Here is a 17156-nt window from a genome sequence, read left to right as displayed (position 1 = left end):
ACCGGTGACTAAGCCTGACGCCCCCCCATACCAGCCCAGTGCCACATGCGAGCTGCCACAAAAGAAAGCAAGAGCTGTGGAGGACACGTGCCCATAACACATCAGCCCTCAGCGTCTCAAACCCAGCGAAAGCAGCCCGCCCCGGGGTTCACACAGACTTCAGAATGTCACCTTGATCTGTCCTCCGAGTCCTCCAACGAACACACGCGTGGAGTTATTTATGTCCAGCACCTTCGCTGTCCCCGGGGATTTGCTTGTTTTTGTCTGTGGCTCTTGAGTTGAGCTCGTTTCCTTTACACTCAACGAACCAGTGTTCCCAAACCTGAGAGCCAAGAGGCATCACAGAGGCACCTTTCAGAAGCTCACACACACACACACACAAAGGCCCAGCTGCTTCTCCCTGGGGATCTCTGCTTCCCAGGACGCCGCCCTGCCTCCAGGTGACTCCCCCACACCCTCACACCCTGCAGAGCAGTTCTGGGGAACACACCTGCTCTGCGCTACCTCCCTGCACACAACAGTTAGGGTGCCTCACAACAATGTCTGAAGACAGTCCGTTGCCTTCAACGTGATATCACTTTTTATAGATGCAGGAAAAAATTCCTAGTAACACCTCCTCCAAACCCAGCATTGCAGAAAACAAAAAAGCCAGCCAGCCAGACCTACAGTTACTTACAGCTGCTTTAAAGTGGTTACTTCTGGAGGGCAGCTTTAAAAGGAACTCTGCTTTGTCTGGATTCTAGTAAAGTTCAGCCCCACAGGCCCCACCTCCTCTCCTGCTCTGCATGCCTCTGCTGGCCACATAACATTTTTGTTTGTTTTGGAAGCAAGAGCTCACTAAGTAGTCCAGGTTGGCCTTGAACTCATGGCGGTCTCTTGCTTCAGCCTGTCAAATTCTGAGGTCATGGGTATGCACTACCACACCTGGCAAGAAGCCACTGCTACACTTTGTTTGAGAACAGTCTCACTCCATATCTCAGGCTGGCCTTGAACTCATAGAGATCCTCCTGACTCAGCCTCCAGAGTGCTGAGATTGCAGGTATGTGGCCCACAAAATTCCTACCAGGCTTCAGTGAACTTCCCTTCACTAGGGAAGAATAAACATGTTACTAAGTTGGCTACCTCAGATTTAGACTGTCTAAAAATAACATTAACATTATAAAGAGAATCTAAACTTTAATATTTTCCTTCTTTTGATCACTGGTTTTGGTAAAGAAGTGTATTTCTTCTGCAGAAGAAGAAAACCAAATCCTTACATGTTTAGCTACTCTAGTTCTTTGATTATGACCTGACTGGAGGAATTCCGAACCTATTTATTACCGGAGGTCACAACACTTAGTCTAAAAGAGAGACACTGCAGGAGCTTTGCACTACCTGGTGGCGTGGATGCTGTACCATCTGTCGTCATCGACACGCAGGTCTGGGAGCTCCAGTCGCGCGGACCCGGAGCCCAAGTCCCAGAGGAAGGCCACCTTCCCCCGCCGCGTCTCTACTGCCAGGAAGTCAGCCTGGGGACAGGTGAGTGAGCGTGAGTTGACACTGCTGTCTCCCTGACCCTCTGGGCCCTCCCTCCTTCCGTCCCTCGGTTCATACAGAGGACAACTCAGGCCTTGAGCACTGAGCTACATCCTCGCCTTTTATTTTTCCTTGTGTTGTGAGATAGGGTCTTGCTAAACTGCTAAGTTACCCAGGATGGGCTCAAACTTTCCCCTCCTCCTCCCTCAGCCTGCCAGAGTGTGGGTTCACAGGTGTGCACCAACATGCTTGGCTCAAGACACTTTAAAGGTGGAGTCTACATAGCATTTTCTCTGTCCTTAAAAAAAGTAAGAGCCCAAAGGTTTTGCTCTCCCCTTTCTGATGGGGATGGGGATCACACCAAAGGCCTCATGAGTTTATCCTCAGCCCTAAAAGACTCCTCTTGGTCTGTAAATTCCCCTCCCTAGGGTGGAGAACAAGTCAGAGCACTGGGGACTCTTGAACATTAGTGTCTGCCCTGGCCTGGGCCATCCAATGTCTGCCATCACGTTCCCGAGAAAACTCAGCAGGAGCCAGGGCAGTCAGGGGACCCCTCTGAGGGAGACAGGGCTGCCAGCCTCTGGTCCCGTGTCCCCTAGGGTGCTGGCCTCTCCCCCTGCTGCAGCCGAGCATAGTGGTCCTCTCCGGGGAACCCCGGGATGCTGTGGGCAGGAGGGGCCTGGAGGCACTGGCAACTCGATGCCCCTGACCCTGGGGTCCCAGAGGGTGACCCACGGTGGAGCTCTAGGCCCCTGACTTGGATTAGATGGCAGAGGATGCCACGGATCTGAAGCGCCATGCTCCGCCTCTCGGGCCTCCGTGTCCGCAAGGTTATTTTACAGCTAAAGCTACCATCTGAGCAAAGCTTGCTCCCTGCAGAAGCACAAGGGATTTCACAACGGCTGCATTTTCTCTTTTTCACCAGAAAAGTGTCTGCGGAAACACACGCTCTCTGTGGGCTCACTGACCCCGGTGCTGCTGCCCAGGTAGAAAAGGAGGTTGTCCGGCTCCCGGGTCTTCATGTTCAGAGCCAGGGTGTTGTAGTTGGTGGAGGAGAGCTGGGGCTGGTAGGCCCGGACGCAGTCTCGGTCTGCCGCCACAGCCACTTTAATCTGTGGAAGGAAGGGCAAAGTGTTCCCATCCTCTAGTGACACACAGGGTGGCTCCCCGACTGGTTCAAGGGGGAGCTACTCCCATTTCCACTGCAGGACCAGTTTCCTCTCTTGAAATACAGAATGCTTTGGGTTTCATAAAGCGAGAAATCAGACCATGGTGGAGATAATTGCCTTTAGTGACACGTTTAGATAGGGGAAAGTTGGTTCAGCTGGTCTGTGAGAGGGTATTTTATATAGGAAACGGTCTGACTACATGAGACTGATTTATGTCCTCAAAGACAAGGGACTTATCGCCCTGGACTCTTCCTACCTGACAAGAGAGGGCATCTGATGACTGTCAAAGCTCTTCCCTGAATGCAGCCAGTGCCCTGAGCGATGGGATGCTGTCTATCAAACATTTTCTTAACCTGAAACTTCTCCAGGGGTCAATGTTCTCTGCATCTGGTGACAGGAATCTGGGTGGCACTGGTGTGGATACAAACTGTTTCCTCACTCCCGAAGGATGAGGCCCACACTGCCAAGCTTTCTGAAGAGTACTTGCTTATTAAAATTAAACTGGGGGGAGAGAAGAAAGGTCGCCATATGCAACCATCGAAACCTAGAATGACAGCAACAGAGACCAGTGCTGTCCACATCCCTGGGTCAGCAGCCATGAAGCTAGGGTGAAATTCGGCACATGTGGGACCAAGGCATGACTCTCTTGGACACGGCTAGCTAGAGGTGGCTTCCTGAGCTGTGCTCCACAGAGGGCAGTGTCCAGCTGCACAGTGGGGCGTCATTTAGCCAGGGGACACTCACCGAGGCAGCCTGTTTCCGGGCCTGGCTGATGAGAAGCTTGATTTCTGATAAGTTTCTGCTCAGGTTCTCTTCTAATGTCCTCAGAGGCTTCAGCTGATCAAATAAAAGGTTGGCTTGGGTCTCCGCATCTCTAACTTTCTTTCCAGCCAACAGAGCTAACAAATACAAGGGGGGAGGGGCACAAGGGAGTTGGGAGGAGGAAAAGAAGGGAAGTAAATTGTTCATTAGTGATGCACTAGATGAGAGAGATGAGCCCTAGAATCTAATCCTTGCAGTTTGGAAATGGTATGAAAAATGCACCAGCGTTCTCCAAATCTTTCTCTGCCTCCTTCAGTACTAATCTGAGTGGCAGCGCGTTTCCATTTATGTTTTAGGAATGCAACCGCGAACCAGCCCCATGGGGCACTGTGTCACCCTGCTCTACAGCCCTTGAGACCGCTACGTACTGGTCACCGTGGACTCATGCAGCAGCCCCTGCGTCTCCTGCAGAGTGGCGTTTACTCCGGCCAGGCCAGCTGATGTCTCAAACAGCTTCTGGGTCAGTTCCACGGCCTTCTGCACCACTCTCGCCGCACTCTGGCCGGTAGAATCCGCCAGTTCTTTGGTCCTGGTGGCTTGGTCTCTCACACCTACAACAAATGTGTGCACAAGCATGCACTCGGGTGGAAAACTGCAAGCAACGCGCTTTTACACAGAAACATTCAAGGGTGATTTTCCTGGTTGCTGAACACAAACTAGCGCTTCTTGTTCATGGCAAATATTCAGGCTGCATATGCTATGCTCCACTGCCCCCAATTAGGGACAAAGGAAATATTATGGATAACAATTCTTTACAAAGTGATTTCAAAGCACAATGTCATCCCAAAGCAAAGACTAGTGGCCATGTGCTCAGTCAACTATATAATAATAAACAGAGCTTCTTTATTTGGGCCCTTTTCTACCACACTGTCTCATCTTGTGTGCTTTTTCTTGTTTTGTTTTCAGGTCTTTGGAGGGGGCGCTTACTGGGGATTGAATCCAGGATCTCAGCATGGATCCACGTCCTCAGGCTGCCCTTATTTATTATTTATTTGGAGATGGGGTCTTGTTGTGTTGTGACGTTGCCCAGGCTGGGCCTGAACTTGAGATCCTCCCCTGTCACCTCCCAGAGCACTGGGACTGCAGGCGTGCAGCGCCACGCCCCACTTCCTTGTCAAGAAACCCCCAGCCACAACATCCCATGTCTGGGCAAGAAGATGCTGCGACTGAAGTCTTGGTGGACAGGGAAGCCCCCCACATTAGAGAGAGCACTACTTGCTCCCAGCATGGCCTGACTGCTAGAAATAACAACAGAATAGAGACTAAATGGTCACAAAAGGTAAACTGGAACTCAGTTATGCAAGAAAAATCTGGGTGAGGCTTTTTTTCCCAGTACTAAGAAATCCAAGGCCTTCAGCCTGAGCTATATCCGCCCCCAGCATCCTTACCCTTTTTATTTTGAGATAGGGTCTCACAGAGTTGCACTCTCCCACTTTAGCTTCCAGAGTTTCTTGGGTCACAGATGTGTGGTACCAGATCTGACAAGGACTTTTTCCCTGCTTTTACTATTTGTTCTTTAAATTGGTAGACGTTTGTATAATGCTTATACTCCGGGAGGAGAGACTGTATATAACACAGCCTGGCTCCTTCTTCAGCCCCTCTTTTCCTCTTCTCTCCTCCCTCCATCTCTCGGTCCCCCTTCCTTTTGTAAGAGATCTATCTCCCTATTTCCAATTATCCATCTTTTATTTCGCTCTTTATTTATACTTTGGATTTCTCATGTAAGAAAAAACATGTGATATATAATCTGTGAGTCTGATTTATCTCACTTAACATTGTGTCCTCAAGGTGCATCCATCTTCCTACAAATGCCTCAAGTCTATCCTTCTTTAAGGCACAGTAGTGCTCCAGTGTGCATAAATGTCACATTTTGGATCCTTTCCTCTAAACTGATGGACATATAGGTTGTTTCCAAGATTTAGATATGATGAATTGTGCTGCTATAAACATGGGTGTGCGTGGATCACTGTAATATCTTCAACCCTTAGGAAGATATCTAGAAGGGAAAGAGCTTGGATCAAACAGAACTTCTAGTTTTAGTTTTTTGAGGAATCTCCAAACTGATTTCTGTGATGGTTGAACTAGTTTATATCCCTACCACCAAAATGTTTTTTTGCAAAGGTAGTAATGTTTTTTTTTCCCCCGGTACCGGGAATCGAACTCATAACCTCACGCTTGCCAGGCAGGCACTGTGCTGCTCAACTAAACCCCCAGCCCCAAAGGTAGTACTATTCATTGAAAAAAAAAGAAGTTTACACACACAGGGAGCAAATCATTAACACTGGAAAAAGCTGGCTAAAGTGTACAGGTGTTCTTTTCACTCTCTTGCAACTTTTCTGTAAGGTCGAAATTGCTTCCAAATAAAAAGTTGTGTGTACTCAAAATATACTATACAGTATAACCTTTGTGGTGATGGTGGTGGTGGTAGCAGGGAGGATAGTAAACTTCCACAGTATAAAATGCCCCACGGTGAAGGAAGGAAGCCCAGGGCACCCCAGGCACAGCTTCCCTGGGAATGTCCCCCGGCTGGCTCTCGGCACCTGAGCACACAGGAGGCTTAAACAGCACAGAGAATCAGGGTGGAAGGGGAGGGATCAAGATGTGGGGAGGGTGATGGAGGGAAGGAAGAATGAAGATGTCCTGTCCCGGAACAAACTCCCCAGCCCAGGGTGAGCACAAACACCACACATTGCAAACGTGGACCAAAATAATAAGAGACGTCCCAGGTAACGTCACCAGCTCACAGCACCACAATTCATTTGTGTTACACTCTAAAAAAATTATCCTTGCAATTTTAACGAAGACTGCATTTTCAAACCCTCAATATTAAAGTGGTCAGTAGACCTCTCTGAACATGGCTTCTTGCTTCCGGAAGGAAGGTTACTAAGCAAGAATTCTTTAATTTCCTTCCTCTATAAAGACTGGCACCTTCCCTGAAGACACATCTGTTTTATCTTCTTGACCTGTTGACCTCTTTGAATGACCCTCTGCCATCTCAGCCTAGAGCCCATTTTGAAAGACATTAGGACAGCAGTGTAAATCTCCAAGGTATTTGTTTCTAAGAGTACGACCCTAGTATTTCCATGCAGGTGTTCGGAAGTTATTTTAAAAACATCAGTGATCTTCATTTCAAAATCATGTCTCTTTGCAAGTAAAACCTTGATCAACCTTGGTCTCATTTTCCAGGGAGGGCTCCAAATCAGACTTAAGCAGGAGTTCCTCAGGAGGAAGAGACATTCACTAAATCATGAGGTTCCTTTCGACTTACCTTTAGGGGCCGCTCTCAGGATCAAGAGAGATTCATTGGTCTGCCGAGCAATTCTTCCTGCTCTCTCCTGAAAACTGTTTGCTGTATTTTTCAATTCACTCAGCTTCAGTGTAAGACCTGTTTAAAGAGAAGAAAAAAGCTCCCTTTTAGGTTAACTTGCTAAAATGTTGCCTAGCAACAGCAGATCCTTCCTAACCGGCCTTCAGAATCAGTAGCTTCTGCAGACCCCCAGTACCAAAAGGTCTTCCAGGAAGCCAGCACTGTTCATAACAGGGATCACAGTGCACCTCTGACCCCCTTGATCTTGCACTTTGCTTGTCTTGCTCACTGGTATTTCTTCCTCAATTTCATGTGCAAGATTTTCAGAGCTCAGGGTGAAGCGCTGTTCGAAACATGCAGTCCCTGGTGGTCGCTGTGACTCCGCGTTTGCACCTGGTCTGGGCCACTTCCTCCTCTGGGCTGTGAAGCCCCTGTGTGGAGTGGGCTCCTCCTTGGGAATCCATCCCTCTGGTCCCTTCCTGCCCCTGGGGAGCCCTCGGACCCCCATTCCCTTTGACCACCGGGACTGAGCTGCCATCCCCTTGAATCAGTGCCATTTGATCCAAGCTTCTGTCCCTAGTACTCAATCACGTTTGAATTTTGAACTAAAATGTGAATTTTAATTGTCAGGAGGGTCACCCTGGGAGATCCAGCTTGGGACTTGGAACTGGTCCGAAATGGCAGAAGCTGTGTGCACGGCTCCCTGTTCACCCCTGTAGCGGAAGTCCTGCTGCCTCCGGCGCAGTAGAACACAGGAAGGCAGAAAGCACAGTGTGTGGCGGGAAACTGCACGCCCCTGTCCTTGCTCTCATACAACGGGATTTTGCTGCCATTTTGTGTCACGTGCACTGGATGGCTCTCACACATGGCAAGTAGTTGCTTCTTGAAACTTAAGACAAACTAAACGGCATGGCCATTTTTGAAGTGCACAGACAAATTAGGACTTAACCCAGTAATAACATGACTATACCAACGGTCTTTCTCACTCATTACCAGTGAGAAGGGCAGCTGCAGTACCCAACATGACACACCCTTCAAGGAAACAGGAAATAATTAGGGCTGAGCAGAGAGGTGTCTGTGATCAGAGGTCACTCAACAAACATAGGAGGAACAGAGGGAGGCCCAAACTCAGGCAAGGAGAGGACTTGGTCACCCAAAAAGGTGTAGAGATGGGTGTGCACCTCCCGATCAGTGTGTGCTGCCGTTACACAAGGCTCAGAGGGTGAAACTGGAAAGTCTGTGGGACAAAGGGAAGCGAGGCTTCGACCTGCTCTGGGGGAGGAGCGAGGTGCTGGAGGCTCAGAGACGCGCTGCCCCCCGCTGCCCACGGCGTGGCACTGACCTTGCTGCTTCCTGCTCAGGCTGCTGCTGTTGCTGAGGAACCCGGAACTGCGCTGCTCAGCCGCCTCTGCGCTGGCCACCAGGGACTCTGAGGACTGAGAAAGAGAAGGACATGAACAGGGTGACCGTGAGACTCTGGAATCCTTCGGGGACAGACAGAGCAGCCCTGAGAGGGGCCACGAGCCCAGCTCCAGGAAGAACGCCCACAGGGGACAGGCAGGGAAGGCTCCCTACCAGGGAGGAGCCAGGACGCAAAGATCGGTGTGCGTCAACGAAGAAAGAACCCAGCCATCATAAAAAGATTTTCACAAGGAAAGGAACAAACATATCCCAAGTGGAGTTCAGGCAGCACTATCATTCTTCATCGTAACAAATGGTGACATTTCCTCATCTCTTCAAAAATAGTTTTTAGTCTTTTTTTTTTGGTTTTTCTCCGGTACTGGGAACCAAACTCATGACCTTGTGCTTGCCAGGCATGCGCTTTGCCAGTGAGCTAAATCCCCAGCCCTAGTTTTTACTCTTCATAGAGCATATTTATGACTTAAAAAATTCAAAGGACTGGGCACGATTGTGTGTGCCTGTAGCCTCAGCTACCAGCAAGGCTGAGGCAGGAGGATCACTTCAACTCAGAGTTTCAAGGCCGTCCTAGGCAACACAAGGAGATCATGTGTTTTAAAAAAATAAAATTAAAAGGTATATCACATGATGACAGATGCCACGAGCAGATTCCACTGGAGAAGAACACGGAGGAGTGCATATTCAGGGTGCAGAGTCAAGGCCCCAGCTCCAGTGGGGCGCCTTCCCGCAGTGTGGGAGCGGGGCGCGCAGCTGGGGCCACACTTACCAGCTTCGCCTTCCTTGCGGTCTCCAGTGCAGCTCCAGCCAGGCTCTGGGATTCTCCCATCAGGCTCTGGATGTTGGAGTGGACATGCACAGCGCTGGTCGCATTCAGGGACACATGTCTGACGCTTTCCAGGCCGCTATCAAATCAGCATATGTAGAAACGCTATGATAAACTGAATTGAAAATTCACTCTTCCACATTGCAAGCACCTGCTAGTGAAATCCCCCTAGTTCAGCAGCAAAGAATACCAAACTGGATTTCCTGCTAAAGCCAAAAGTTGCAGTGTCGCAGGAACAGGCAGAATAGCTCTTTAATTCCTGAAGGGAGAGACTATCACTGTCTCCCTTTTTATCACCTTCTGAGGTCGCTGGCTGTGTTCCCTGAGCCGTCTCACTGCCTGCACAGGCTGGGGGACCCCGGTGCATCTGCTCCGGTTCTGAGCTCCGCTGAAACACACCCGCTGATTTCCCAAAAGTTTTCCTACACTCACACCAGAGAAGCCCTGACCAGCTGGACTTCATCCTAACCCGTGGCCAAGGCCCCGATTGTCAACTGGTACCGGCACGATGCCATCACGCTGTCCCTGTCTGTAGAATGAAATCAAGATCAGTAGAATTTCAGGTGCTGCGCAACTCACTCCATTTTCTTTCCAAAGTTATCGAGTGGGACAACCCCCACCGCCACTACTGTCTGTTGCAATTTACTGGCAAGATTTGATGATTCACAAATAAAAGATAATCATCTCATCTAACTTCACATAGCCTGTCAAATTGCCGGCACCATCCCTATACTAGGTGATAAAGATTTTCTTCTAGCTACGGAGTCCAAACCTTTTCCTCTTTTCAGAAGTAAAGAAAGGTGATTAACAAGAGAGAAGCTAGGTGTCTATTCCATTTGCTGTCACGGCTTCCTGCAGCATGGTAGGGAGTAGCGTTCAATTCAACACGCAAGTTACAAAGTAGGCTGCCCTGTACCACTGTTAATTTCTTTTGTGGCAGGAGCTAATTTTTAATGGCAGCATTTCTCAGGAGGGGAGACGGTTTCCCCATGGACAGAGTATACCCCCACACAAAAATGCGCACATTTCATTTTCCAGTGTATATGGACTTTTTGCATTCACTATTTGGACCAGATTGTAAAGAACTAAATTTACCAATAAATACCCTAGGTTGTATAAATCACTGGTGAGACCTACAACACTGATTCCCACAGCTGCTGTATACTAAAGTCACCTGGACATCTTTAGAAAAGTGACAAAGCCCAGGTCACATCCTGGAGCACTTATGTCACACCCTTGGAGGACAGAGGAAAAGGGACAAAAGGATAAATACTTCATGAAGTGCACCTGGTCAGTCTCCTGAGCATATGAGTTTCTCCACCACTGGCCTGAAACCATGCTCCATATTTAAAGGCATTTGGGACACATTTAACAGATGTCCAAAATGAGAAGTTAAAATAACTGTACTAGTTACTTTGGTAAACCTTCAGACAGGAGAGAATAACTGGGGGCTCAGAAAAGAGGCCAACACTTCTGTAAGCAGACAGTGGGCAGCAAATCTTTCACTGTAATGAGCAGCTCCTCGGGGGCAAGATCTGAACCCCCATCCCACCCAGCACGCACCGGGCACTCAGTAGATGTTCGCTGAAGCACGGACAGCTTGGTAGTATACCATACGATGTGATTTTGACCCTATCCAGGTCAGTCTGCATTTTTCCACAGTATATTTACACCAGGGGGAAACTAGGTTAACAGACACGGGAGGAAAAGATGTGCCGAGTGAATGAAATGGGAGCTATCATCTTTGCACAAGTGTGTGGCCTCACCTGTCCAGGACGCCTGCTAACCCCTGGAGCTCGGTGGCGTGATCCTCAGCTCTGTAGACCAGGTCCACCATTCTCCTCTTGGACATCTGCATGACCAGGTGGTCCACGTGGCTCCTGATCTTGGCCGCCCACAAGAGCAGCTGGTCGCGGTGCTGCTCTACCTGCTGCACAGGGAATTAATTCTGTGACACACGAGCACCAACCCAACAGGTACGTGTGCACAGGGTCCCTAGGAGTCCACCAGAGCCGTCCCAGCAGGAACTTACTGCCAGAGTGTTTTGAAAACTGTCTGCCTGGGCCATGGCCGCATCCATCAGTCCTCTTGCTTCAGCGACCAGCTCAGAGGTCACGTTCTGTTGTTCTTGAAGATGCAGCTTTTGATCCTGCAGTGAACAATCACTTTTTAAGGCTGCCTTGTGAAAGCAAGCCAGAGTCTCCAGCCACCTGCCGCAGCTTGGACTTGGAGCTGACTTTGTGAGAAGCTAAAAGTGATCCCATTGGCTCAGGAGCAGTGGGTGGCCACTTCTACCGAGAAGGGGGCGAATGGGACTCACACTGAGATCGCTCAGGTTGGCCTCGCTGAGGAGCAGCAGCCGGGCGCTCTCCTGGGTCCTGGCCTCGGCCTCACGCAGCAGCTCCTGCGCGGCCTGCAGCTCTGCGGTGTGCTTTGAAAGGAGGCGCCTGGCTGCTTCCTTCAATCCTTCCAGCTCTTCCTGTGGCTGCTGGAAATTCTTCTGGACCGCAGAGAGTACGTCTTCAGCAGCCCTGAGAAACAAACGCTTCACATCGTCAGTCAGTGCCCAAAAGACCTCCCACCTCTGAAACGGGAGGGGAAGGGAATCTGTAAAAGATACTCAGCCACAGGAAGGGCAGGTTTACACTATAAACTATCTTCGTTCACAAGCTCATCTGCACTCAAAAACTTGGGACCATATTCTGTGTGAGTGATGGGAACTGCAATCTTTCATTATAACGTGGCGAGAAATTGAAAAAGAAAGCCATTCAGTGTTTCCTACGAGTTTACCGATTTCTTTATATGACAAAGGGTTTTCTGTAGTTGGTTAGGAAATGGGTTTCATAAAAGCTTTCAAGATCAAACTTGCTTAAAAGATGTATTAGTGCCATTAACAAATACAAGCTTTAGCAAATCAAAAGATTTTTTCACATTCCTTTATATAATCAAGTCATTAAATTTCTTCTTTAAATCCATTTTGAACGTATAACTGCACAAAATAATGAAATTTCACATCAGAAATCCTCACAGTGCTTAAATCTACCCCTCTGATTCTCTGCTTCAGGGAGTCAGGTAACCTTTGAAAGAGCCCTGACAAATGCCCCGTAAAACACCCCCACTTCCACAGGCACCAGGGCTCCGGGCTGAAATGCAGCAGAGCGCAGGTATTGCCCGTGGGCAGCGTCAGAATAGCATCCGAAGTTACTTCCACTCTTACCACTTCTCACTCCAGTGAGGATGCTGGGTCATGAAGCAAGTGACAAAAGCTAAAGCAGAGTTCATGGGAAACACAAATCTGAGTTCTTATTTTTTTTTTAAATAAAAGGTTTCTTTCTCTCTCTGTTTTTTTATGCTCAGTGGTACTAGGGATTGAACCAAAGGCTTTTTACATTGAAGCACATCATCAATCCCTTTTCATTTTTTATCTTTAGACAGGACCTCACCAAGTTGTTAAGGTGACCCAGCTGGGCTCAAACTTGCGATCCTCTGGCCCCAGCTTCCCAGATGCTGGCATTACAGGCCTGTGTCACCATGCCCAGGTGTAAGGTTCTTTTAGGTAGAGTTCCACTTATGACTGAACAGAGAAATCAGCGATCTGATCAGTAACTACTCCAAAGAGAGACGAAAGAGCAGCGATACTGAGCAAGAAGTCCAAGTGCCTGGCCCTGGAGGAGGGGGAGGGCACCCTTCCTCCCGCTTCCTCTCGAATCTACTTTTCCCAAATGCACCAGGAGCTTCCAGCTGGCAAAAGGGCTCTGTTATCCTCCTCTGTGTCCCCACTGCCTGGGGCCATGTGTCCACTCTATAAGTGACCACATGCACTGTCCAGGGGTAGGGGACGGTGGGAGGGGACAGCCCACAGGTCACTCCTGAGGGCCTGCAGAGAGGGCTGCCTGGGGACTGCCATCCTTACAAGCTTCTCAGCAGGTGCGATTCCACCCCTCCAGGACAGGAGCTCGGACAACACTGATCCAGTGTGAGGAGAAGGTCAGGCGCTCCCTCCAGGTGCACAGGAGGCGCTCTGGGGGACCCTTTCTGCCAGACCAGACCCTCCCCACCCCACGCCCGCACTCTTAGCCACCTCGGGCCACACTGAGGCTGTGGGCTCTGTCTCCAACTCTCCAGCTGCAGCCCCTCCTCCTGGGCCACCCTAGCAAAGCACAGCAATACAGAAAGATGCCCAGTGACCAGAGAGACACATGCCTAACGCCAGTGTGCTGCCGGGGGGAGTGCACACTGCTTTCAAAAATAAATTGTAGAAGCTGGGTGTGGTGGTGCATGCCTGTCATCCCCGTACTTGGGAGCCTCAGGCAAGTTTGAGGGCAGCTTGGGCTACAAAGTGAGTTCAAGGCCAACCTGAACTGCATAGCAAGACCATGTCTCAAAAAGGCAAAACAAACAAATAAATAAATAAATAAATAGTAGAAAATAATTTGCAGATGCATATCAGGAATCCTCAAAAGGCAATTTGACTAAATGGTTCTACTTCATCATATCTACCTTGATAAGATAATGACTTGAAACAGGAAAATTTATATATATATATGTATATATATGTGTGTGTGTGTGTGTATGGATTTCTATGGAGAAAATTCACTGATTCTTTAGTGAATATATTTATATATATAGTATAAATATGTAATTATTTGGTACTTAAATACAGAGACATATAGAAAAAAATAGAAAAAATTGCATGAGATGTCCACGCTTAAAACAGCACACAACTGACAGTGTAAATAGGTCACTAGAAAGAACAGAAGTTTAACTAAGTATCATTTGGCTCAAACAGCCCTTGGTCGACACTCACCACCACCTGCACAAGGACAACTCTTGCTATTGTATCACATAACAAGCCTGATAGAAACGCCTAGCTCCCTGCAGCTGGGGAGCCAGGGCTTTGGGGTCTGTGTGTGCTCACACAGTTAGGGTTTGTGCATCTGAGCACCGTCCATCCAATCTTGTGCCTGTCTGTCCTCAAGCTCACAGCCTGAGTATGGGCAGACTGTATCTTCATCTCTGAGGGACTGGCTTGTACTTGAGCTATGATACACAGTGCCACAGAGCTCTGTAGAGTCACAGAAAAACCCTGACCAAACAGCACAAAGATAGGCTGTACCACCTGTACTCATGAGCAGGGGCCAGTTCCGTCTCCCGGTTTACCCTGGTGCCCTCTCAACTCCTACAATGCCCACCCGCCACAAGCACCTTCTTTCCATTGCTCCTCCTCCCCGTAGCACCCATCACCCTGCCTCCACCCGCAGCGAGTGAATGGTCCCTGGGAACTTACTCGAGCTCCAGGGAGGCGTTGCGGAGCAGCTCTGCGAACTGCCTTTTGTGCATCATTGCCAGCAAAGAGTCAATGTTTTGTCGCATGTTCTGAAGAGTAGAACTGGGCAGCTGGACATCTTCGTCTAGAGTCTGATTCAAATTTGTGGCCTTTTCAAGGATTTCTATGGAGAAAATTCCCGATTCTTTAGTAAGTCCCTGCAAAGGGGCCAGTGCTCAGGACTTTCTCTGGCGAGGACCACTCTGTCACCAATGTGCCAGCACTGGACATCCCCTAACACAATCCCATGCACTCGGATTGCCAGTTGACTTAGCTCAGTATTCCACAGCACCCACAGGGGCAGGGACGGTGTGCATCCTTTTCCCCACGACATCTGTACGCAAAGCTCCTCACTAAATATTCTCTGCATGAATAAACTACTCTTTTTATTTAATACTTTTAGTTCAAATACTTTGCTCCATTTTTGCCCCACAAAGCCTGATCTGCCCTGGATTGTGCACCCTTTAAGCCCTAACACTATAATCCCCCCAAAAGGCAAGAGCACGTTTCTGATAGCTAAGAAATGAGCAATCGCTTGCTGCAAGCTGGAGAGACCCAGCTGAGGAGCGCATGAATACACACACACTAATGGGACGTGCTCAGGCACTGCACCGCAGCCCCAAATCCTGTGAGCTCCCACTTGGGGGACTGGTGGGAGGGACCGATCAACTTCACCATAACCGGAACTGGAGAATTAGGGTCCAAACGCTAGGCTTAACAGAGAAAATAGGAAAGAAACTGCATACTGTTTAAAGAGAAAGCTTTCACCTAAGGATGACAGCCTGGACCTACCGGGTGCGCTGAACTCAGGAATATTCCATCCTTTAGCTGTAGCACACCCAGCACCAGACACACACATCTATTCACGCGTTTAATCCGGGGACCACGGCTCTTCCCACCACAGGAGCACAGAGTCCGCCGCCCCAGGCCCTCCCACTCTACCTCTGATGTTCCTCTGCAGCCACTCCACAAACGCAGCCAGGTCTTGACTGCCCTGGAGGATCTTCTCTGTGGCCCTGCCCAGCTGCTGGCTTCGCGGGAGCACGCTGGCAAGCTGGCGGAAAGAGGGCTCGGTCAGTCGGCCTCAAATGATTCGCACGCTTGAGTCTGCAGCTGCTTCGTCTCTTAGGAAGCATAATCGAGGCTGGGAGAGGAGCTCCGTGGCAAAGCCCCGGGCCCTGAGTCCCAGCCTCAGTGCCGCCGAAGATACACATTCCAAAACATACAGGAATGACACACGTGCGTCGTCTTGGGAACAAAGATGAGTATTTCTGGGTTGGAGACCGTCTGAGAGGTTAAAGAGCTAACTTACTCCTCATTCGACCCACGGAAGATACGGCACTTTCATAAGCAGCCTAACTGATCATCACGGCACAGACTCTCCCCAGGTCTACACCGGAAGACCCTGGAACCCAGGGACGGTCACACATCACTCAAGTGGCAGGGACGCACCCTGAGAACACCGTCACTGTGCGAACATCACGGTGTGCTCACACACGTCTGTACAGACCGCTATACACCTAGGCTGTGCGCATGCGTTCATGTTGTGTCTATGCATGTGCGCATGCCCGACCACACGGACACACAGGGCATCTCCTGCTGCTTCTAGGGAACAATGAAGACAATTGCTTGAGATGAAATCAAGCACAGGAGAAAGCAGCACGCTCTGTGTACTCCGCGGACAAGAGACGTAAGAAGCCGAGGGTACAGGAGGAGGGCTCCGCCCAACAGTGGGAGAAGTTTAGTGCTGCGCTGACCGGCACAGGGCCTTTATGGCCATTTCCAAACAATTCTGTATGACTCGCAGCAGGGTGGGACCTTTACCCAACATCACCACAAACACGAGGAGAGCCCTGAGCTACAACCCAAGGACAGCCAGGATATCAGCAGGCAGCGGGAACTCCTCCGCTTGCTATTAGCCTGTGGGGTTACTGGCAGGCACGCTGTGCATCGATGACTGAAAAAACCAGCAGCGCCCGACCGCACAGCATGCAGCGCCCGACCGCACAGCATGCAGCGCCCAACCTCGGCATCTGCATGGCGAAGAGGACAGGGACCCCAGGGCTAAGAACAGGGGCCAGGCACGCAGCTGTGCACCTGGCTCCACCAGGCAGTGCCGCAGGGGTCGGGGAACACAGGGTCCTTAGGAAGGTGACTGTGAGCTGCTGCCCAAAGCCTGCAGCCCAGAGGTGGAGACCTAGCTCCTCTCGGCTGGTATTTTCATTGGGAATTTTGTAATAGGTAAAGGGAGGATACTTTATCTTTCCAAAAATGTAAAACAGCTCAGACCAGGTCTAAAGGTGTTTTCTACTCAAGATCAAAGAGATCTTTCCTGCATACAGAGAATTTATTCTAATCAGCTTCTCACTTCACACCCAATGCTTGCTTCAAGAGGCGTGCAAAGCTCCACCTAAGCCCTTAAACTCTTTTCAAACCTTTGTGAATTCTAAATCCCCCGGAGCCAGCTAATACTTGTCTTCAGGGGACTGTGCATGTGTGCTGAGAGATCTGTACGTGAGGACCGTAAATCTGACTGTGGGACTCCCACATCCGCGCGTGGGGAGCCTCCCCGGCCATCACTGAACGCCATTCGTCTGGCACGAGCCAAACAGAACAAATTATTCACTGCTGTCAGGACTCCCTTCCTTGCCAGTGCAGGTGCTGAGATCAGAACTGCCTGGCCCAAAGCCTGAGTGTGGCAGACACCACACACGCGGAGGCCTGGGGGCGCTCATCTGCCTGCTAAGTCTGGGAGCATCACCGACCTCCGCACAT

The 17156-nt window shown here is 49.8% G+C and overlaps 1 protein-coding gene across 1 annotated transcript in view; it reads right to left on the bottom strand.

Annotated features, from left to right (window-relative positions):
• Lama1 (laminin, alpha 1) overlaps nucleotides 1–17156 on the bottom strand; it is a 115744-nt gene that overhangs the window by 19206 nt on the left and 79382 nt on the right. The window contains exons 35-47 of the mRNA XM_013517659.1: nucleotides 15324–15435; nucleotides 14343–14505; nucleotides 11376–11586; nucleotides 11088–11204; nucleotides 10822–10982; nucleotides 8999–9134; nucleotides 8156–8249; nucleotides 6775–6891; nucleotides 3875–4057; nucleotides 3429–3583; nucleotides 2484–2627; nucleotides 1375–1508; nucleotides 172–322 (exon numbers count right to left, since the gene is read on the bottom strand). Of these exons, the coding sequence (XP_013373113.1) occupies nucleotides 172–322; nucleotides 1375–1508; nucleotides 2484–2627; nucleotides 3429–3583; nucleotides 3875–4057; nucleotides 6775–6891; nucleotides 8156–8249; nucleotides 8999–9134; nucleotides 10822–10982; nucleotides 11088–11204; nucleotides 11376–11586; nucleotides 14343–14505; nucleotides 15324–15435 (1878 nt within the window). The remainder of the gene's footprint in view (nucleotides 1–171; nucleotides 323–1374; nucleotides 1509–2483; nucleotides 2628–3428; nucleotides 3584–3874; nucleotides 4058–6774; nucleotides 6892–8155; nucleotides 8250–8998; nucleotides 9135–10821; nucleotides 10983–11087; nucleotides 11205–11375; nucleotides 11587–14342; nucleotides 14506–15323; nucleotides 15436–17156) is intronic.

Source organism: Chinchilla lanigera, unplaced genomic scaffold, assembly GCF_000276665.1.
Source record: "Chinchilla lanigera isolate Chin_1 unplaced genomic scaffold, ChiLan1.0 scaffold00001, whole genome shotgun sequence".
In the NCBI taxonomy this organism is placed as follows: Eukaryota; Metazoa; Chordata; class Mammalia; order Rodentia; family Chinchillidae; genus Chinchilla; species Chinchilla lanigera.
The sequence above is the reverse complement of the archived record's forward strand: the minus strand, read 5'-3'. Positions and strand labels throughout refer to the sequence as shown.